This window comes from Tursiops truncatus, chromosome 15, assembly GCF_011762595.2.
Source record: "Tursiops truncatus isolate mTurTru1 chromosome 15, mTurTru1.mat.Y, whole genome shotgun sequence".
Lineage (NCBI taxonomy): Eukaryota > Metazoa > Chordata > Mammalia > Artiodactyla > Delphinidae > Tursiops > Tursiops truncatus.
Genome location: NC_047048.1, coordinates 35086328 through 35109162, shown reverse-complemented (window position 1 = coordinate 35109162; position 22835 = coordinate 35086328). Strand labels below are relative to the sequence as shown.

General features: G+C 51.5%; 2 protein-coding genes across 4 annotated transcripts in view; one reads left to right on the top strand and one right to left on the bottom strand.

The window, feature by feature from the left end:
- The first annotated feature begins 517 nt into the window (after window positions 1-517).
- On the top strand, window positions 518-18684 carry DNASE1 (deoxyribonuclease 1). 3 transcript variants are annotated; one of them, XR_004522157.2, is made up of 11 exons: window positions 518-570; window positions 7328-7414; window positions 7875-8022; window positions 8400-8488; window positions 8661-8744; window positions 9043-9158; window positions 9360-9472; window positions 9553-9707; window positions 10148-10244; window positions 10465-10675; window positions 15263-18684. XR_004522157.2 is itself a non-coding variant. In XM_033840358.2 (10 exons), the coding sequence occupies exons 3-10, from the start codon at window positions 7876-7878 to the stop codon at window positions 10516-10518; spliced, it is 855 nt and encodes a 284-aa protein (XP_033696249.1). In that variant the 5' UTR covers window positions 518-570; window positions 7328-7414; window position 7875; the 3' UTR covers window positions 10519-10843. The 3 variants fall into 3 exon arrangements, 2 of the variants coding, with proteins under 2 accessions (XP_033696249.1, XP_073649370.1); XM_033840358.2 differs by lacking the exon at window positions 15263-18684 and having other exon boundaries at window positions 10465-10843; XM_073793269.1 differs by lacking the exons at window positions 518-570; window positions 7328-7414; window positions 8400-8488; window positions 15263-18684 and having other exon boundaries at window positions 7884-8022; window positions 10465-10843.
- Window positions 10792-22835, bottom strand: part of TRAP1 (TNF receptor associated protein 1) — a 45237-nt gene continuing 33193 nt past the window's right edge. The window contains exons 11-18 of the mRNA XM_033840356.2: window positions 22516-22585; window positions 19109-19256; window positions 16758-16943; window positions 16161-16299; window positions 15671-15756; window positions 14217-14362; window positions 11192-11264; window positions 10792-11033 (exon numbers count right to left, since the gene is read on the bottom strand). Coding sequence (XP_033696247.2) covers window positions 10932-11033; window positions 11192-11264; window positions 14217-14362; window positions 15671-15756; window positions 16161-16299; window positions 16758-16943; window positions 19109-19256; window positions 22516-22585 — 950 coding nt within the window. The 3' untranslated portion in view covers window positions 10792-10931. The remainder of the gene's footprint in view (window positions 11034-11191; window positions 11265-14216; window positions 14363-15670; window positions 15757-16160; window positions 16300-16757; window positions 16944-19108; window positions 19257-22515; window positions 22586-22835) is intronic.

Sequence of the window (22835 nt, the reverse complement as noted above, 5' to 3'; positions counted from 1 at the left end):
CCAGAAAGGAAACAGGCCTGGAGCTGGCAGTCTGCAGGCCCCAAGGCTTCTTCTCTAGGATTGAGATAGTAAACCTGAGCTGAGGACAGATGCTCCATTCTCTGAGGAGCTGTAGAACAATTTGTGGAATATAGAATTGCTATGTCCTGGCACTACGCCATCTTCACTTTTAGGAGTGGGCTGATGAGAACAAATGCTGTGGGTTTCAGACAGGATATGGAGATCTTCAGTCCCAGAGACTCTTGGTCGGGCAGGAAGGGATTGTCTGTTTCCCTTCTGGCCGCCTCTTATTGGGTGGAATACCTCTGCACAGGACATTTATAGCTCAGAGATGTCCACACGGCCTGCTAGTTGGACCAGCTTGCCTAGTTATCAACCATATCCTCTCCAGCGTTCTGCTTCAGTGACTCATTCCAGGTAATGAAAACAGACTGCTTCTGGCAATGGAGTAGCTTACAGCAGACCAGTGCCTGATGAGGACTCAAGGAACTGACCATAATTCAGAAAGCATCTGCTTGTAGGACTGGAGCACTACCCCAGCACCTGCAACTCAGAGGGGAGCTTGAAGAGGTGAGTCCTATTTCCTCCACTGGCTTCTCCCTTTGGGGCTGGGCAGGAGCAGCTGCTCAGAGGCAGAGAAGCCAGAGGAGCTCTGCGTAACCTTGCGGGACTGGGGAGACTGAGCTGGGGGTTTGGGCCTGCTGAGGCAGTGGAACCTGAGGGCCAAGATCCCTGAGAGGAAGGAGGCCAGAGAAGCAGAAAGTGGCTAAAAAAGCACAGCTGGCTTTTTGGCAGTTTCATGATGCTAGGGAAGAGTTCAGAGCCTGCCAAGGAGGAATGGCCCTAAGAAATACCAGGCTCTCAGCTTGGACCTTTGGGGACCACAGGTAGATTGGACTTTACAAGGACTGTGGAATGAGTTTAGCGTTAGCTGAGCCCTGGAGTGGCTTGAGGTGGCCTTCCCCTCTGCTGCCCACCCTGGAGGGAGACACCATCCTGATCCTCAACCATCTGTCACACACAGTGCCTGACACTCTGTCAAGTTACTAGGTACACTGAGAAACAGGATGGGGGGAGTGGGGGGGAAGAGTGACAGACCCACAGGAGATAAGATATTGGAGTTAGCAGACATGGACTTTAAAATAACTGACTAACATATTGAAATAGGTGAGGTGGGGAGTTTCACAGAGAATTAGAATTCATAAAAGATTAAATGAAAATTCAAAGTGCAATAACTGAAATTTAAAATTCAGTAGGTGGATTTAAAAGTAGATGAGAGACAGCTGAAGAAAGGACTAGTGAACTGGAAGATAGATCAATAGAAAATATCTCTGCAAACCCCACCATGACCAGCTCGCACTATCCTGTGAGCTTCCTTGTCCTGGGCCCTCTGAGCCCTTCTGTAAACCCGTTGGGCAGTGGCGGGGGGGCCTGCTGAGGAGGCTCTTTGTACTTGGGAGAGACTGAGGGGGCTTGGGAATTTGGGGATCGCTCTCCATTGCAGCCTTGTTGGAAACATTACCAGCACATTGACAGTCTAGTCATTGAGCTCCATGACTCTAGTGAAATCTTCAAGGGTCTCAGGCAACAGGAACTTTGTGCTCATGGGCTCAGGCTAAAGGTATGCTAATCTCTCCAACATAAACCTTAGAAAATGCCTTTGGTGGGACGGGGAACCAAGGGAGGCTTGCCTGTGATTTGCAAGGGGCGTGCACATTGCTGCTCAGGCTCGTGGACCATGGAACCCGAGTGCTGCCTGTTTCACTGACATGATGGGCACTGGCGTAACTGGGGGTGAGGGAGCAGGGTCGGGGCTGTGCTGAGCTTGACCTTGAAACTGTTGTGGATTGTAGCAGTTCACAGGCATGTTCTGAGAAATTTTCCATCCTGGGTTAATGAGTTCCTTATAATGAACAGAAATAAATTCAAGAGGGATGGTGAGCTAAGGTGGGGTCATGGGCCAAGGCCAGTGGCTGTGCTGAGAGATGACTGCTGACCTGCACAGGCTGTCTAACATGGATTAAAGCAATGTCACAGCAAAGACATTGGCCTTTTATCTCAAGTAAAAGATGGAAGCCCCTTTGTCCTCTAAAATGCTCTGTTTTGGGGCCAGCAAAAACCGCTTTTGAGGGGAGAGGAGGAATCCAGGTCAAATCTGGGTGAGGGAGGACACAACAGCCACTGGCTCCTGGGAGCTTCTGGTCAGCTCAGGCCAAGTGTCCAGAAGCAACTTGGACACCCTGCAGTGTCTCCTGTGCTTCAGGAGAGGAAACCATGCTGGGTTCTCTCTGGAGGGTCCATGAGGAAGGGACGTTCTCTCACATGGGAGGTTGCAGGACAGGAGGTGAGGAACAGGTGAGCACAGAGCCTTCTACCTTCCAGGCATTGTTTTAGGCCTGGTCAGTTTCATGGACGAGATAGACAAGGTCCCTGCTCCTGTGCAGATTGTGTTCTAGTCCAGAGGCTGCTTTCAACCGGTGTAAGCAAGTAAGAGCAAACACTAAAACAAGGAAAACAAGTGATAAGGGTCATGGAAAAGATGACATTGGGACCACGCTGGTGGGAGGTTGGGTTGGGGAGAGGGCAGCCTCCCTGAAGAGGTGATGGTGAGCTGAACTGGAATGACAGGGCGGGTAGCTCTGCATGCAGAGCAGCGCCCTCAGCTGGCATTGCACAAGCCCTGGTAGGCCCTGGCTTTCCTCATAAGGACAATGAGAAACCGATGATAAGATTTTTTTAAAAAATTATTTGTTTGTTTGGCTGCATTGGGTCTTAGCTGCGGCACACAGGAACTTAATTGCGGCATGTGGGATCTAGCTCCCTGACCAGGGATCGAACCCAGGCCCCTTGCATTGAGAGCATGGAGTCTTAGCCACTGGACCACCAGGGAAGTCCCCCGATGACAGATTTTAAGCAGGAGAAAAAGGTGATCTGATTGCACATTTACAAGATGTGCTGCATGCTGTGTGGATACTGGGATTGTGGGGAGAGTTTCTGGGAGCAGGGAGACCAATGGGCAGATTTGCTTGTGTTCAGCAAAGGACAGGTGTCGCAGCTGCAAAACCAGAGGGGACTGTAGACTCAGGATGCATTTGGGGTGGGGCTGAGAGAAAACAGGGACCCAAATGAGCCTCAGGTATCTGAGCATCTGGGTGGAGGCAGGGCCATAGTGGGAGGGGGGCATACCCACTGTGTATGTCAGACCTAGAGGTTCCCAAACTCGCAGTTCAGAGCACTTCTAGTTAAGGTTCAGTAATTATTTTGGGGACTTATAGGCCAAAAGAAGTACCTAACAGTTCCATTTTTAAATACATAAGTCCAAACAAGTTAAGTATTGACATCCTAGCAACTTACAGTAGATATTTGGAATATAATGTAAACTTAAATTTTTTTTCATTTCATTTTTAAGTAACTGTAATTATTTATGGGTGGAACGTGTGCCTATCGGCTCTTCTTGAATCTTGGAATCAGATTGGACACTGCCACCCTTGTTGCTTTTTTCACATTGATTCTTACACAGTAATTGCTTTTTCAATAACTGCCAGAAACCTAGCTTTGCAGACATGAAATAGTGGAAAGGAGTGTAGCAAGATATGATGTTGAAACCATGAAGTGTTCAGAGATGTTTAGTATCACCATTTTCCTCAAAAGTAAAAGGCATCCTGCTGTGCCTGCAAGTTCACTGTGGGCTGGGGGTTATTCAGTGCATTGTTTAGAAACTGCAGCTCTGTGCCCTTTTCCCTCTGGGTCTGTGGACATCCTCTGTCCTGGGCCACATGTTGGTGTGCAAGTCCCCCCCCCCCCCAGCAATTCTTTGGGATGGCTCACTGGGTCTTGTGGCACTCACTGTTGCCCTCACAGCCCAACAGCCTGCACATGGCAAATGTCCCTTTGAAGCTATCGTGCTCCCAGCTTCAGTGCTTAGAGGATTTTCTCTTTATCCTTTGATTTTATTTATTTTTTATAAATTTATTTATGGCTGAGTTGGGTCTTTGTTGCTGTGCGCAGGCTTTCTCTAGTTGCAGCTAATGGGGGATACTCTTTGTTGTGGTGTGCGGACTTCTCATTGTGGTGGCTTCTCTTGTTGCGGAGCATGGGCTCTAGGCGTGAGCTTCAGTAGTTGTGGCTCGCGGGCCCTAGAGCACAGGCTCAGTAGTTGTGGCGCACGGGCTTAGTTGCTCCGTGGCATGTGGAATCTTCCTGAACCAGGGCTCAAACTCGTGTCGCCTGCATTGGCAGGCGGATTCTTAACCACTGTGCCATCAGGGAAGCCCTATTCTTTGATTTAAAATGCCTCAGAACTCAAGACCTGACCCCGACTTAATTACTTCGGTGTGATGCGTCGTTTCCCCTTCCTGTATCTGAACAGGTTTAGTTTAACTAAAGAGTGTGGCAGACTTTCGGGGTTGATGTAAAAATAGCTCACCCTGATCAGAGAAAGTGGTCTGCCATCTGCACCCATTTCCCTGCTAATGTGATATTGAAAAATGCCAGCAACACTGGGCTTCCTCCCTTCCCTGGCACCCATTCTGTCTCCACTGTGGAGCCTGGCGCGGGAGGAGTGTACCCCTGACTCTGCCATTGGTGTTGGGTTTGGCCCTGTCACTTGCTAAGACCAAAAGAATATGGGCAGAAGTGGCATCATGCAGATTTTGAGCCTAGGCTTCTGGAGCCATCATGTATTTCTGTTCACCTCTCTGGAAGTTTCCACCTTCCACCATGTTAGAAGAGCATATATGCTAGCTGCAGCCCCTTCAGCCCAGTGCCTAACCCCCACCCAGAGGGAGGCCCAGGGAGCAGAGCCCTCCCAGCTAACCTACAGACCTGTGAGCATGAGAAAAAAAATGCATACTGCCATACATATTGAATCCTGGGGTTGCTTGTTACACAGCAACAGCTGACTGATACAAATGGAAAAGAGGTCCATGAGGGAAAGTTAAAAGGGTGATGGAAATATAACAGCTGAGAAGGTTACTAGTCTTAGGGATAAGATGAATTTTTAAGATGTGAAATGATTCTTCTGTAGAATAATGTTATGTCTGTTGATCCTTAAGACAAACCTAGGAGGAAAGCAGTGACAGTTTTATCCAGTTTTATCCCCATTTTATAGATGAAGATATTGAGGTTCAAAGTGGTTGAAGGTGCAGTGGGTGAGCCTGGTCTGGGCCCCAAATCCCTGACTCCTGGGCCAGGGTCTTCCCGGCTGTGCTGCCTGCCTCTCTTGTGGGCCCGACTTAGAGCAGCCAATATGGCAGTAGAGCTTGGCACTTTGTGCAAATGAGGCCACCGTTGGGACCTTTCTTCTGACAGGTTGGGGAGGGAGGGCACCTCCCAGAGAAGGGGCAGCATTTGGTTGAGAGGGGGACAGGGGTGCCAACAAACAGGTGCCCGTGTCCCACATGCTGAAAACTGGGGGGTCTGGGTGTCTTCTGTGTGAGCCATGGCTCTGCTGCCTACTGGTTTGCTCTCATGCTCCCCTCAAAAGGTCTGGCAACTGTGTGTCCAGAAAAGATACCTATGGAAGAAAAGTGTCAAGGCACCTACACTGAATACATTGATGGTCTTGCCTGGTGGTTGGGGTCTGGATTTTGACACACTTGAAGCCTCGGGGATTTTAAACAGGAGAGTCAGCAATCAAACCTTTGCAAAAGGCTGCAGTGGGGCTTCTGGCAGCTTGAGGGCCAGGCCACATGACCCCATGTTGTAGATGCCATATCAGGGTACACACGAGCTGACTGGCATTCCTACTGACTGCTGGAGTTGTCCGTCAGCATGTTCTCATTACTTCAGGGGGTTCTGGTCTTGTTGAAGTTGGTTTACTTTCTGAGTTGTTTTTAATCCCTCTGTGTCCTCCTACTTCATGATCAGCTGACCACATCCATGGCACTTTGATTTTGACCTTGGCTCCTGCTGACTTTTCCCCTAAGGCCCCCTCCTGCTCCCTGACCCCCAGGCCCCCGTAGCCCTACACTCCCCTTTATACTTCAAGACCCTTCCTTTCCAGGAAGGGACCCAGCCTTCCCAGTTGCAGGGCTGTCCTTGGAGACCACAACCTCCAACCCCGAAATGGGGCAGAGCCCCCATGGATAGGTTGATGGGCTGAATAATACCCCCCAAAATATCTCCATGTCTTAATCCCTGCAAACTATTAACTTCACACGGCAAAAAAGGATCTCAAGATGGGGAGACAGGCCTGGATTATCCGGGAGGACCCTAAACTCAATAACCTATATCTTTGAGGGGAGAGAACCGACACAGAAGAGAAGGCAATATAATGATGGAGGCAGAGACTGAAGTGATGCAGCCATAAGCGAAGGAACACCCGGAGCCTCCAGAAGCTGAAGAGGCAGGAAGGGTCTCCCCCAGCACCTCCAGAGCGTGTGCAGCCCTGCCACACCTTGTTTCAGCTCAGTGAAATGGATTTTGGACTCTGGACTCTAAGATTATTAGATAATAAGTTTCTGTAGTTTCAAGCCACCAAGTTTGTGCTGACTTGTTACAGCAGCCACAGGTAATGAACACAAATGGGAAAGCCAAGGATTCCAAATGAAATGACTGGACCCATGGCCTGGCATGGACCCTCAGCTGCTGCCTGACAGTGTCCTTATGACCCAGCCACTCCTGTCACCTGTGCGTGAAATGCACAGGCTCTCCACAGGAAGGTTTCCTGCTGCCTTGCTGGCAAGTGAGGTGGACTCTGCAGCCCCTGCCCCTCCCTGGTGCCTGCAGCCCTGCAGCCCGCAATGCTGCATCTCATGTGCGCCCTGTTGAGAGCCCCAACTCCTGGCCAGGGTGCTTGCAGCCGTCACAACTGAAGGATTAGGAAGCAGGGGTTGGAGTTGGTGAGAGATGGGGTCCTGGGAGAGCAGCCACCATGGGCTCCATTTGCAACATGGAATGTCTGGCTTTGGCTGCTAGCTCCAAGGTCACCTCAAGTCCTGCAGCCAGGAGTAGCCAGGACCCTGCCCTCCAGTGCATCTGCTCCCCACCCCTGGGAGAGCAACTTGTGCAAAGGACACAGAGCCTTTGGCTGTTTTTTTTGTTTTGTTTTGTTTTACTTTTTAAAACCAAGGGCAAACATCAGGTGCTCTTTACAGCAGGAAGGACCTGTACCTTTTGAAATAAACACATGCCAGCTACCCACCTGCTAGGAAAGCCCCACAGGCAGCACTATTGTTCTGTGTCCTCCAGGTGATGCCCTGGGAAAGGTCACAGCTGCCTAAACCTTTAAAACCCCAGGTGGGACAAACATTTCCTGTGTGAGGATTTGGAGCTGCAGCAGCTCACAGTTGTGTTTCTTAACACTTTGTGAATTTTTTTCTTAAAGCAGTGAAAGGAGAAAATTGGTACCGAAGAGTATCAATTCTTGATTCTTGGCAGAATTCCTGTTGTCTTTGTGAAAGTCAAGTTTCAGGTGAGTGTGCCTGGTGCCCCAAGGGCTGTGTGACCCGTGGCCTGTGGAAGGTGGGTACCAGGCCCATAAGCCCCGTGGAGTCCCTCTTGGTGACCGTGGCCACCCTGGGAAGAGCCCTGGCCAATCCCAGAGGGGAGGGCGGCTGGAGCGGGGAGGGCGGTGAGCTGGTGCCCCACCCACAGTGTCAGGGGCTTCCTAGGCTGGCGACCCTCACAGGGGCTCATCTGCTGGCAGGTGAGGAGTGAGAAGATCCAGCGCCTGTTACTTGGCGCTTGGTGTCTGGCTCTCTGCATGCTGGTGAGAGGGCTCAGAGGCTCACCCTGGCCTGCTCGGCATAGCCCACAAAGACAGGGTTTACTCAGCCTTGGGCTCTACCAGTTCTGCGCAGCTGGACTCAGGGAGGCCAGAGTGCTGAGTCTGCCAACCTCAGGCCCACATGTGAACATTTCTCCTCATCCAGAATGAGGGGTGCCAGGCTGATGGGGGTGCTACTCACCCTGGCTGGCCTGCTGCAGCAGACCCTGTCCCTGAGAATAGCAGCCTTCAACATCCAGACTTTCGGGGAGACCAAGATGTCCAATGCTACCCTCTCCAACTACATTGTACAGGTAAATCCAGGCTGGCCTGTCCTCAGGGGACTCAGGGTGGGGGAAGGGGAGGGCCCTCTAACAGGCCCTGGGAACCCTGGGCCAGTGGTCAGTCCTGAGGGTGATCGGCAGTGGTGGTGATCGGGGGAGGGGATTGAAAGCCTCTGGTCTCAGCCCACCTGTCTGTCAAGGGGACAGGTCCTTGTCACTGCTGTGCCGTCCACCACGGCTGGAGGTGGTGGGATGTCTGGCACGTCCCAGGCAAGTCCCAGGCCAAGCTGTGACAGGAAGGTGTCTGGGAGGAGCAGGTCGGCCCTGTGATTCACAGCAGGCAGGCTCGGATGCCTCAGTCTCCACCCAGCCTGCCCCGCTTAGCAGTACTGTGGCCTTGTCCCCAGATCCTGAGTCGCTATGATATCGCCCTCATCCAGGAGGTCAGAGACAACCACCTGACGGCCGTAGGGAGGCTGCTGGACAAACTCAACCAGTGGGTGACAGTGCGGTCCCGGGAGGCGTGGATGGGAGAGGGTATGCCACTTCAGCCAGGCCCCAGAGATAGGGATGTGGGCAGGAACCCTGCTATAGATGTATATAGGTGGCAGGAGGGTCCCCACGGACTGCCCCCCACCCTGACCGCGACATTTGTTTCCTCAATCCAGGGATGACCCAAACACCTATCACTTTGTGGTCAGTGAGCCGCTGGGACGCAACAGCTATAAGGAGCGCTACCTCTTCCTGTTCAGGTAGATTGGGTCACCTCCTCAGAGGGTGCCGACAGGAGGCTGGGGTGTGGTCTAGAGAGCCTGTGAGCCCCTCCCCTCCGGGTGTGGGGGCGAGAACTGGGGCCACAGAGCAGGGCTCTGAGCTGGCCTCACAGCCTGTGCAGAGGCAGGGGGACATGGCAGGAGCTCCAGGCCAGTGGGTCTATGCGGTGCTAAGGCCAGGCCCCCTGCCCACCTGGACGTGGCAGAAAGTGACTTTACCAAGACAAGCTGGCACCCTGGCCCAAGGCTAACTGCCCTCTGGCCCGGCCTTTTGCAGACCCGACCAGGTTTCCGTGCTGGACAGCTACCAGTACGATGATGGCTGTGAGCCCTGTGGGAATGACAGCTTCAGCCGAGAGCCAGCTGTGGTCAAGTTCTCCTCCCCCTTCACACGTGAGTGCCCCGCCCAGCCCTTCCCAAGACACCTGGAAAGCTGTCTCGTGCTGCAGCCCACACCCTTTGTGCTTCGGTCTTACATTGGAGTTACTTAGGAAAACGTCCACCCTCGAAGACTGGCTCATGTGTCCTCCACCACAGCCCAACTCCTGGCTGAGCCCAGCCCACACCGGCTCAGTATGACTCCTGTTTCCACAGAGATCAAGGAGTTTGCCATTGTTCCCCTGCATGCGGCCCCATCGGATGCGGTGGCTGAGATCGACTCTCTCTATGATGTCTACCTGGATGTCTGGCAGAAGTGGGACTTGGAGGTGAGGCAACCCCCAACCCCAGCCTTGGGCTCTGGGGCCCCCCTTCTGCCCCAGGCCAACCAGTGTGTGTCTCCTGGTAGGACATCATGTTGATGGGTGATTTCAATGCTGGCTGCAGCTACGTGACCCCCTCGCAGTGGTCATCCATCCGCCTGCGCAGGAGCCCCCCCTTCCAGTGGCTGATTCCTGACACTGCCGACACCACCGTTACATCCACGCACTGTGCCTACGACAGGTGAGCGGGGCCTGGGCCCACACTGAGCCCCCAGGCAGGGATGAGGGAGCCTCCATGACCAGCTTCAGAAATGGTTCCCAAGCCCTGTGACATGCACCCTCCTGAGCTTCACTCAGTCCACTTAGGAAATGGAATGAAAGGAGCAGCATTTCTTAGTTTGGGGGTGAAGCACATTTAGGGATAACACTCACTGGGGGGTATGTAGGTTGGTCAGTGGTGTGCAGTTTGGGGCCCAGGTTGCTCAGCTCAGTGTTGGGGTGACAGTGAGCCAGGACCCGACTGGCCCCATGGGAACATTTGAGAGCAGTTGGGGAACAGTGGAACTGTGTGACATTTACCATACCAAGAGGAGCTGGGGGGACATGCTGGGATCTGAGGTGTAAGTGCACAGAGCTAGACAGTGGGCTGAAGGGGACCTTCTCTTGTGTCTGATGCTGCAGGATCGTGGTTGCAGGACCTCTGCTCCAAGATGCTGTGGTTCCCAACTCAGCTGCTCCCTTTGACTTCCAAGCTGCATACGGATTGAGTGACCAGATGGTAAGTGTCCTGGTTACGTAGCTCTAATAGGGGCCTGGGACACAGGAACATAGGCCTGGACCCACTGCTTTTTTCATTGACTTGAAGGAGCCACTTGTCTGTGGCCCTGGGTGCCTCTTGGTCTCCTTTTCCCAGGCCCAAATCCCGACTGGCCTCAGGAGCATGAGTGCAGAGTACTAGATGTCTGGGTGTCCCTGTGCTCATGGCTGTCTCCCCACAGGCCCTAGCCATCAGCGACCATTACCCGGTGGAGGTGATGCTGAAGAGAGCCTGACGTGAGTGGGGCCTGGCCAGCGACCTCCGCTCTGCAGCCTGTCGCCAAGAACTGAGACGACACAGCCAAAGGCTAGGGACAGAGTTTAGGAAACCAGTGCCTGGTCCTGAGTGCTCCTGCCCCTCCCCACCACCGTGGCAGCTGGAATTAGAGGAAGGTAGGCTTTTCCTCACTGTACCCGCTTCCATTGTAAGCTTGGAGGTTGTGTCACCAGAGCACCCCAGTCTGGACAAAAACTCTAAGAATACATTTTAAGTGAATAAAGCTCAAAAGTAGGTGTAAGAATACATTTTAAGTGAATAAAGCTCAAAAGTAGGTGTTCTCATTGGCAGCATCCAGTCCTTTGTCATTGTCCCCATCCACCCCCCCCCCACCCTAACCCTGGGCAGGAGGACCTGGGGCTTTCACAGCTGTCAGTGTCGGTCCAGGGCCTTGATGAGCAGGTGGTTCAGGCGGCTGACCATGGGTCGGGGGTCGTCGACCAGCCCCGCTGTGATCATGGCATTCTCGTAGATCTGAAAGGCAAGGCAGCACCTCGTTGTTAGTTGGAGGGTGAGTGAGGCCTGATCCCAACCCAGGGACCTCAAAGAGAGAGAAGAAAGGAAGAGAGAGCCTCCTGAAGCTGACAGCCCCATGCCTCAGTTTACTGTTCGCATTCCTCCAGCAGACTCACCTGATCCACCAGCAGCTGGGCCAGGTCAGGCTCGCTATCTCTCAGCTGACTGAGCTTCTTGATGAGTGTGTGCCTGAACACAGAAACCACCAGAAGTTATTAGCTCAGGGCTGGGGATGCACACACAGCCTCTAACTTTGTGCTCCAGTGACTTTTCTGAAATGTTGGGGTTATCAGGACATGCAAAAAAGGGTAATAGGTCCAGTATAAAAAATAAAGCCCATAATGATCAATTACAGATTATATACCCAGAAAACCCAGCAAAAATTTTGATACTAAAATTGATATAAAGGAAACACTACTAAGGTAAAGAAAGATGAGTTTAATATATGAAAAGACATATGTTATAGTTCTTGGATAAGTGGACCATAAATAGAAGTGAAACTTTCCTTATTTAATAGGATTCCTTTAATCTAAAAAATCTAGTATAAAATTTATAAAGTAAACATGGAAGAGCAGTTAGAGGAGGAAGTCCCAGTTAAAACATAAAGCTCCAGTAATTAAACAGTTCTGGAAAATGAAAAGGTAACAGCTCAGTGCAACAAAGTGGACAATGTATAAATGGCCCAATTCATATAGGAATTTCGTTAGTACCTCATAAAGACAGGATAACTGGGCCGCACCCAGGAAACAAGTTGGATTCCGATGTGATTAATTTCCAGAGGGATCAAAGATTAAATGTAAAAATTAAAAGCAAAGAAGTATAATACTCGAAGAAAACAGGGAAGAAGTATTTTATAATCTCGGAAGGGGAAAGCCTTTTTAAACAAAATACAAACCCAGAAGTCAGAAGAAAAGAATAACTGACTACAAAAAAACATTTTCTGCACAGGGAAAAATACAGTGGGAAACATACATCAAAATTATAAGGTATAATTTTAAGAGAACGGCAAAAATTGATGTTGGATAAAACTGAAGGCACTGGGGAAAGGTTAGAGGACAGCAGGAGTGTCTTTGGTCCCTGTCTGAGACGACATGATTCCCTCCCCTCACAGGGCTGTTCAGAGTAGCAAACACTTTACAAAGCAAGGTGAGCACACTGCACAGCAAGTGTACCAGAGGAGGCCCCACACAGTGTCTCCAAAGATACGTGAGGAAACTGGGGATGGGGGGGGCGGGGAGTTCACCGTGAACTCCCTTAGTTCTTTAGAATTCTCAACCGAAAGAATATATTAACAAATTTTAAAGCAAATCTGTAAAATAAGAGTCTTTTGGCAACAGAAACGAGCACTCTGCACAGCTATCTTACAAAACTGCTTCTGTGTCAGAACTAGTTAAGGCAACGGGGTGTCCAGTCAGCGTCCATCTCTATTGGGGACTCACAGCTGGGAACTGTGCACCCATTACACAGGCCTGCACCCATTATGCCAACCAGGACAGCTCCTTTGAGAGGCGTCCAACGCTCTTTGTGGCCAGCCATGAGCCAATTCAGATCTTTTCACCCAGTAATTGTGTTACTAGTAATTTGGCTCAGAAACTGGAAAAGGCACTTCCCCCTACTCCCCAGTAGTTTTAAGTAAATTAATGGTTCTAAAGCAACATGGAAAAATATTTATAGGTGATGAATAAAAAAATTAGGCATGTACTACATAAAAAAACCAAAACCCACAATAAGACGAAAGTCCAAAAGAAAATATACCAAATAGGGTACAGTGACTGTGGTGGGGGTGAGACTATGGATTTTCTAGCGTTTTTGGTAACTTGTTCATGTAACTTCATGTAAAAAACTACTGCTGTATACAGTCAATTTCCAAAAAAGAAACTGTCTCCATATACAACAGTTAGAAAATGAAATTTCAAAATATCCAATAAAGACACATCAAATAACTATAAAAAATGTACAAGAACTCTAAAGAAAACATAAGTTTCCAAGAGATACTCATCTGAGAAGGCAGCACAGTTAACGGTGTGGGCAACAGGGTGTTCACATGGAATAAGATGAAACTAGAACCCCCCTTAGCCCCCAGTCCCAGACAGGCCAGTTAGAGATGGGCTCAACCAACATGAAAGGGCAGAACTATACAGCTTTTAGAAGGACATGCAGGAGAAGAAACTCATGTCTGGAATAGATGCTTTTTGGGGTCTTAAGAAATCTCTAACAAATGTATATACATTTGACTACATTAAAATTAAGAAATTCTCTTTAAAAGACAGGTGAAAAGACAGAAAAGATATTTGCAACTGTTAAAGTATATATAAAGAACTACCAATCAATTTTTTTTTTTAAAGCCCAACAGAAAAAAGAACAGTAGCCTTGTAACTTGCAGGGACCTGGGTTCCCATGCTCTGCCCTCTGGAAGCAGTGGGCCTTACTCAGCCCAGCTGAGGATAAGGTGCTTTCACGCCTGGGCACCCATCCCGGAGAAACACATGTGCAGCACCAGACGGGGGACAAGAATGTTCAGAGCAATGTGTTCCCAACAGCCTCCAAATGGAAACTACCCAAATGTCTATCAAAATAGAATAAATAATTGTGCTGAGTAGATTCATACCCTGTGATTCAGCTGTGAACAAGAACAAACTATAGTCACCCCCACAGATGAATACATCTGATCACACGCCAAGAGAAGAAAGGAAGGCTTCAAAGGGAACCTGTGCACAGGGGTCCATTCACGTGAAGTTCAGAAACAGGCAGAACTGAGCTTGTGTGTAATGACGCACAAGTAGCTGAAAAACCATAAAGCACAGTGAGGAAGTGACTGACACAGAAATCAGGACTGTGGTTCTCCCTGGAGAGCAGGACAGAATTCAAGTAGGAGGAAAACAGGAGTGTCTGGGTGTCGGCAAGGTTCAGTTTTTTTAAATGTCACATAGGTATAGTTTAATACAGTTCAATTACACGAGTGTTTATATAAACATTTATCAAACTGTCCAAAAGTTTTATGCACTTTCTATGTGTTATAAATAAAAGAACACACACTCACATACAATTTTAAAAGATTACCTGGCAGGTTAGAAATGAGCATGCCCATTCCCTGGGCATCAAGGGCCCTGGGCCCAAGAGGCCTGGAGCCAGCAGCCTTACCTGGGGTTGATCTCCAGCGTGGGCTGCAGCAGCTGAGCACGCTCCTCCTGGGTCTTGGCCAGCTGCTGCATGCGCAGGAAGTGCCGGGCGGCCCCCATCTCCAGCACCGTGATCATAGCAGGGTGGGTGTCCAGCCGAGGAGTCACCTGCAAGCAAGGCCGGGGGTGACAGGGGCCCTGGCAGGGTCTTGACCAGGTATAAAGCTTCCCCAAATGACAAGACAGGAGAACGCAGGTCTCCAGGGACATACCCTCAACCAGCAGTGCTCCTCCCTCCCTCTCTCCCTCCCAATCACCTGCTATCGTAACCCTGCTTGGGAACTCCCTCCTCTTCTACACTCCAAAGCTACCAATTTCTAACCTATCAGTTACCATCCAAGGTCCATCTTGCCTGGTGTTATCTGCACTTCTCTGCTTCACAGGGTCCACTTCCAGGTCCTACAGCAACTGTCTGAAGACCCGCCAGGACTGGCCACCCCATTTCCCCTGGCCCAGCCTCTTCCTCAATCTTGTGTCCGTCTTTACTGCAGACGGTGCTCTCACCCACCGCTCCCTGTGGCTCCCTCTGGCCTTTACTTCATCAAATACACCTTTTCTCACCGAGCCCCACAGGCTTCAGGCCTCCTGACTTACGCCAGAGACTCTCCTGGGCCTGCTGGGCCCATGGCTGCCCCCTTCCCGGCAGCACAGTAAGGATCCTGCTCCACGACTTCCTGACCTGCGGAAGCGCTCTGCCTGTTTCCTTCATAGGATACGGACGAGAATTCTACCTACCTCCTAGGCCACCTTAAATGAGTCACTGCTGTAAAGCATGGACACGATATGTGTGTTACATAGAGAAACCCCAGCCACACACCTTGCTCCCTGCCAGGAAGCCCTCGCCTCCCTCAGAGACCCACTGCTACCTCCCATGGAGCCCCCAGGTCTGCCCTCCTCTGCTCTCAGCCTTCCCTACCCTGCACACCTGCCTGTCCCTTTGGGGCCACTCCTGAACATGTCCCTCAGCCAGTGACACCTGTTCCCTGGTGACTCTCTTTTCTCTTGCAGCTCAGAGCTGGATCAGTGGGTTCCTAGCTCATTAAAGCCTACCCAGAACCCCCACTGAGAACCCAAGCTGGACCGTACGCCCTTGTGTCCTCAGCCACTGCAGCTCCTCTAGGCCTGGACGAGGATGGCCCTGGGGAGGCCAACTGGGGACACCTCCTCTCTGCTTCTGCCTGCCCACCAGGCCCTCAGCAGCTCACCTTCCACTTTCTTCATTCCAACTGCTCTACAAAGTGGAGGCGAAGCCAAGCTTGCCCGCCCGACCTCAGTAACTCCCCGGGCACATGTGGCTACGTGCTCACGAGCGCACACATGCAGGAGCAGCAGCAACCAGAGCCGGCAGGCTGGCCAGCTGTGCAGTCACCAAGGGCCATGGTGGTTGGGTGGTGGCCCATCTTTGGGAGGCCTCACCTTCACGTTGGTGACACGGGACCCTAGCGCGTTTCTCATCCAGGCCATCAGGTCCTCTGTCTCCTTCTCTGACAGACGGTCGCCAGCTACAGGAGAGCAGAAGGGTGAGCTTGGAGGCCGTCTCCACAACTCCCTCCCCATAGGCTCCCATCGGCAGGCTCCCCCCACCCTGCCAGCCACTGGCACAACGACAGAAGCTACCAGAACACTCTTCATCTAAAATTAAGCAGATAAATTTGGACCCCAGAAAGGATACTTTTGATTGCCTGAGGCCCATATAATTTTGTTAGGGCTTTAAAATGTCTGATTCTCTTAAGCTTTATCAATCTTAGGAAGGCAAGCTGTGAAAAGAAAACCCCATATAGACCCACTGTTGCAGAACGAAGAGGCCGTGTAGCAAACAGTGCCAGCTCCCTGGGCCTGCCTGGCCTCACCTGCACCCCAGGCCACCATCCACACCTGTGCCCAGAAAGAAGGGAAGCAAGCCGACCTGGGGAGCCGTCCTCAAACTTCTCCTCCTTGTAGTGGTCAACAACGATGTCCGTTTCCACAGACATCAGCTTCTTCTTGTCAAACTCACGAAGGTGGAGCAAGGTCAGCTCATCAAACTGCTCGTAGCAGAAGAGAACCTGTGAGGACCCGAAATGGCTTCCATCAGGCCCGGGGAACCCTCTGCCCGTGACAAGAGAGGGACACGGAGCAGGGGCTGCGGGCTGGGCCCAGCATCTGAGGGCCATGCAGGGGGTGCTGGGGTTCCTGGGCCTTGTGGACGCAGTGGTTTACAGACGGCTCTCAGGGAGGCTCTGGCTCTATCTTAGAAGCAGTGATGCTATTTATAGAGAAATCCCTGTGTCACCTCCTAGAAAGACCCAAACTAGTAGGCAGGCTTCAGCCTGGCCTCTGTGACCCTGGATGCTGACTCTCACTGCTCCGCTCTCCTGAATCGTGGGCACATTCAGCCATTCCCCAGTGAGCATGGGGACCCTCCTTCAGTGGTCAGACCCCCTCGCCCTCTGACCTGGCCCCAAGGGAAGGACAAGTGCAGGGAGGCCCGGTAGGGGCCAAGCCTGCCCCTTGGCTCACCCACCTCTGTGTTTTTCCACTTCATGGCCTCATAGTAGGGCGAGTGCTCCGCCAGGTGCCGGTTGGGGGCGCACAGGTAGTAGATACTGCGGGTGCCGGCCTGCATGCGGCTGGCGTAGTCTGGGAGGCTGGTCAGCTGCCCAGCAGGCAGTGCTGACGACTCGTACCGCAGCAGCTTTGCAATATCCTCCTGTAGACAGACAGAGGCCAGGTCATTGCTCATTCCAGGTCCTGGCTCTGAAAGCCTCCCGACAGCGGGGCACAGACTTCGGGAGCCTTCAGCTAAGGGAGGAAAGGCTCTGGCTGGCCTCACACCCACCTGGTGACCGTGTCCTGCAGCCAAGGCAGCTCCTTTGGGAGCCTGGTCCAGGGACGGCGCCCTGGGCTGGCTCGGGCCCTGGGGAGCTCTGAGGGACTCCAGTGCTGTCCATTGGGCCCCATGTCAGAAGTTCAGGGGACCTCGGAAAGCACGTTCCACCACAGGTGGCCCAGGGCCTTGCTGAGAGGGCCTTTCCGGGTGAGCTGCAAAAACGGTCCCAGGAGTGGCTAGGCCCTGTCCGTGGCAGAGCCCACTCTGGACCCAGCATCCTCCCTCTGTCTTGAGTCACAGACCCTGGCTCTCGCCAAGCAGGGGACACGGGTGTGAAGTCCACACTTCCCAGCCTTCCTCACAGCCAGGGGACGAGTCCTGGCCCAGGGGGTACAAGCCTAAGTGGGGTGTGTGACTCAGAGAACAGGCCCTGAAAGGAGGGGCTTGTCCATCTGCTCCTGTCGGCTGAGATGCTGGTGGCATCTAGACTCCATGAGGGAGTCGCCTGTAAGGACAGAAGCAGCAACAGGCTGGGGTCCAGCTCCCTGACGCACCAGCCTGGACATGACCTGACAGTAAACTGCCTCGTCTATGCCACCGACTCATCTCCAACAACCCATGGTGCCCAGAGGGGAGGTCCAGATGAGAGAGTGATGTGGTGGGGATGAAAGGGGGACGAACAGGCAAAACCAGGGATCTGGGAGCCCACCCGGCGAGCCAGGCTCTAGGTTCATAGGTTAAGCTCATGCTCTTGTGCATGTTACGGATCCTCATTAACTGAGTAAGGGGCCTTCCCTGGTGATGCAGTGTTTAAGAATCCGCCTGCCAATGCAGGGGACACAGGTTCGAGCCCTGGTCCGGGAACATCCCACGTGCCGCGGAGCAACTAAGCCCGTGCACCACAACTACTGAGCCTACTTTCTACAGCCCGCGTGCCACAACTACTAAAGCCCGTGTGCCTAGAGCCTGTGACCTGCAACGAGGAGCCACCACAACGAGAAGCCGGTCCACCACAACGAAGAGTAGCTCCCGCTCGCCACAACTAGAGAAAAGTCCGCGTGCAGCAACGAAGACCCAAATCAGCCAAAAAATAAATAACTTTATTTATTTATTTATTTAAAAAAACCCTGAGTCAGTCAGTGTTTATAAAGCACTCAGAAAAGCCTCTGGCACCACCTGGGTCCCGCTACCTACAAACACAGAGAGGAATGAGTGGAGAGTCCGAGCAGGCAGCACTTGGAGCCACTGGAGTCCTTGTGCCAACAACCGGGGTTAGGAGGACCCAGGGTGATGAGGGCCTGGGGGGAGCAGGCTGGTAGCCGCAGTGCCCAGGCCCCATCCCACCCTCCCTCATGGCCTGCAGAACAAACCCTGGGACCCCAGACGGTTGGTCACCCTCCTTCCCTGCTGCTGTTCTGGAGCAAAAGACAAAACGCCGGCGCTAAGAGTGACAAAAGACTGTCTTTTGGGAGTGATGGAAATGTTCCAGAACCAGATGGTGGTGGACGTACAACCTGTGAAGGTACTAAATGAACTGTTCACTTTAAGAGAGTGAATTTTATTGTATGGGAACTGTATCACAACTTAAAAGTGGCCAATAAATGTTTATGGAACAATCTCATCATTTTTAAGTAATTGCGCAATTAACCCAGTGGCACAGTGTTGATGGATTTCTACCGATCACATGATGAACTGCCCTGACTACATATACCTCACCTGCCCTCCCCACCCCAGGCACCTCTCCTGTCCTGACTTCTGTGACCTCCCCAAGCCCCCCAGGCCCTTGGGGGAAGAGACACTAAATGCCCGCTCCCCTCAAATGAGGGCACTGGAGGAGCTGGACATGTGCAAGTGCACGCCGGGCCTGCTGGGACCACCTGCGGAGTCCAGAGGCCAAAGGCTGCACTTTCTGACCCCTGGGAGTGGTGACTGGGGTGCCTGGCTATGCCATCATCACGTCCTGGGAAGCTCAGGTTTCTGATCTCCAGCAGCTTCCTCCACAGCCCAAGGCAGCCCAGAGAAAGGCCCAGAAACCCAGACCCTACCTTGACCTCCTGTTCAGCCGTGGTCACGATGCCCTCCCTCATGAACAAGCCGTAATCTTCAAAAAACTTGGCATATTTCTCAGCATGTTTTTTACTCTGGTCAATGAAGAATTTTATTAGCCTCTGCTGTAGAACGCCCCGGAGTTTCCTATGAACAGAAAAGCATTTATCACAAAAGAGCAACTTTCACGAAATACAAACAGCCAGAAGGATATGAAAAAACGTTCAATCCCACTAATAATCAGAGAAGTGAAGACAACATACCAAAAAGTTACCCTTGGCCAACACCAGTTAAGGAGACATGCGCCCCCCAGAGTCAGGGATGCTAGCTGACACCCCCCCGCCCCGCAACCTTGTGGAGAGTGACAAAACTATGGTTCTGAGATTACACCTTCATGAGTCACCAAGATTTATGGACCAGGAATTTCACTGTAGCACATAAAACAGAAAACAATTATGGGACTTTGCTGGTGGCGCAGTGGTTAAGAATCCGCCTGCCAATGCAGAGGACACGGGTCCGAGCCCTGGTCCGGGAAGATCCCACGTGCCCTGGAACAACTAAGCCTGTGTGCCACAATTACCGAGCCTGTGCTCTAGAGCCCGCAAGCCACAACTACTGAGCCCACATGCCACAACTACTGAAGCCCACGTGCCCAGAGCCTGGGCTCTGCAACGAGAGAAGCCACTGCAATAAGAAGCCCGCGCACCGCAACTAAGAGCAGCCCCCACTCACCACAACTAGAGAAAGCCCGCGCACAGCCAAAAATAAATAAATAAGCTCTGATGCAAGTTTAATTACAGAAAAGAAAAAAAGAAAACAATTATGAACAAGCTCAGTGTTCAACTGCAGAGAACAGGTTGAAATGAATGATGGAAAGCTACACGGCCATTAAAGATCAACATCCTCTAATGATATGATCCTTAAAAACATGAGAAAGTGCCTGGGTTGAAAGAAAAACTAGAAAAATCCCAATATGGATAAATTACAGGGTACATATAGTATATAAGTATGCAAAGACTATACATACTACTTGCTGTGCATTATATTTTTCATAATTAGGATCAATGCTGTATAAACTTGGGTTTATACTGGATATACTATATGTGCTCTACAGTTTTACAAAATTGGGATCTTGTGTATTAGGGTGTTTACCAGAGCACTACATAAAATCGTGAGCAACACTATTAGTGGTATTAGGGAGTATTTTTTTTAATTTCCTTAATATTCTGCCTTTCCTAAAGGTGAAATTACCATTTGTTTCCTTAATAATCCAGGGTAGGGGAACAATAATGTTTAACGTTCATTTAAGCTTATCCTCTTCCACTCCCATCCTGAATAACTCAGTCCTTCAGCCAAGGGGCTGCACCCGCATCTGTGGTGGGGCAGCCACAGCAGCCAGGATGAAACGAAGAGGGTGTCCATGCAGGGTGAGGGTTGGAGGAGCCTGGTGTGGAGTGTCAGAGCCCAAGGACCCCAGAAGAGGACATCCAGACTGGGGACAGCGAGCAGCTGGCAGAATGGCTGACAGACACCCCCTTAGCCCACCGTGTGGCATCAGAGCCCAAGCAGGTGAAGGAGCAGGGAGCTGGTGGGGCAGGGGGGCAGCAGCGATGGCAGACTGGTAACATGAAGGGGACTGGTCAGAGGTAAACACATTAGGGATAATCAGAGGCAAATTCCTCACTGTCAAGGGAAGCAAAGACCAAGACCACGGCAGTGCTGGTTGGTATTGAGTGAACTCAATACAGAAGTGCTCAAAGCACAATGGGAATAGGTCAAAGGGCAAAGAGTCAGCCTGAGTAGGTTCCTGCTAAATCAGGGACAGTTTGGGCATCAAACAATGACAGTAACAGATTATAGCCCTTGAATAAAACAGGAAATCAAGTCATGCAAATCAGTTATACAGATATTAAGAAAAGCACATGCATATTGTAAGAAATGAACACACAGCTGCCAAATACCACCCCATTACATAACATCATTACTAATTACAGAGGAAAAAAGAGTAACCACGTGAGCAGGCTGGCAGACACCCCCTTAATCAAGTGTCAACATGAACATCACCAGTAAGGGGACAACTCAAAGTCGTGCACCACCTGACAGGATGCATCACTTTGTGCTACTCCTGCACCTAAGCATGAGGGAGCATCACAATCCGTGCAGAGGGCCATTCTATATAATCACTGGCCTGAAATCTTCAGAAGCATCCAGGTCTTGAAAGTCGGGGAGACTGTGGAATTCGGCCAACCTCCAGGAGACTGGAGAAACATGACAACTAAAGGCTTGTGTGACTCTGGACTGGACCCTCCTACTCTAGAGGATGTGACGGGCACAAGTGTGCAACGTGGATTGGTCTGAGGATGAGGCGTGGCAGCTGCACCACGTCAACTCCAACTGACGGCTGTGCTGGCTAGGAGGAGACTGTCCTTATTCTCTGGAAACACACCCTGAGATAACTGGGGACGATGGGCATAGAGTGGACAACTTACTCTCTCAGGATTCAGGGGAAAAATGTACTTTGCATCAAGTTTCTACTTTTTCTTTCAGTTTCTTTAAAAAATTTCATTTAAGTCTGACTCTGCTGGTCAAGATGAGTGCTCAGACTGACAACCTAGCCCTGGAAAACCACCAGCAGTGACCAAGTGGCCGGACACACCCCCGCCTGCAGCCTTGCGTCCTGCCAGCGTCTGGGTCAGCCCAGTCCCAGCTGCTGGGGGCAGAGCACATGCCTGAGATCAGAAAACGTGGGTTCAAATACAGGTTCACTCACTGTCGGGTGAGACCTCCCTGTAACTCAGTTTCCACAACTATGACGTGGAGACCTAGTGGCTCCCACCTGCAAGGATGACACAGGCTGCACAGGAAGGGCTTGGTACAGTCTGGGTGAGAATAAATGCTCAGTAAATAGCAGCTACTGCTATGATCAGGATGGGGGAGGAGAAATTCGGCCAACCCAGCTCACGAGGATTCCAAGAGCAACGTCTCCAAAAGAAAGTTCAGTGCCCAGCCCTTGTCTCCTTCACACCATTAGTGACCTTCCTGGACCGAGGTCAGACGTTCTCCTGGCTCTGGGGCCGTCCTTTGCCTCGTCCACCCAGAAACAGCCCTGCATGGAACTTCCCCTGCCACGGCTGCCCCAGGATTGAGTGACAGGGATTGGCCAAGGGAGGGAACATCTCCTGGAACTGGCAGCAATTCTCCTCAATGTCAGTCTCCAAACCCTTTACAAAAGCGTGAAGTAAAAGATGGGGCAAAGCACACGTGACCTGTTCATATTCTCCAGGCCCATAGCTCCCTTGGGCACCTTCAGCTCCACCCTCTGCTCTCAGCAGCTTCAAGGCCGCCTGGGCCTTCCGTGGCAAAGGCGAACCCGGTGAGGTGCCCACTGTGTCCTGCGGCTGCTCACCTGATCAGCGCACTCTCCTGGAGGAGCTCCCGGCTGAGGTTCAGGGGGATGTCCTCGCTGTCCACCACACCTGTGAGACACAGGCCGAGTGTGGGTGAGAAGGGAGGACACTCGGGGGCTTCTCCTCCCAAGTCCCTTGTCTTCCTAGAATTCAGGCAGAGCCCAGGTCACAACCATGGGGTCGGAAGGAAAGCAAGCAAGGCCGGTGAGCCTTTGCCGGGACAGTTTCTACGATTTCAGCATCAGTTGGACCCTCTTTCAAAACTACCACCTGGGTTTTCTGTTCAAAATCATAACATATCATGGATAAATCAACCAAG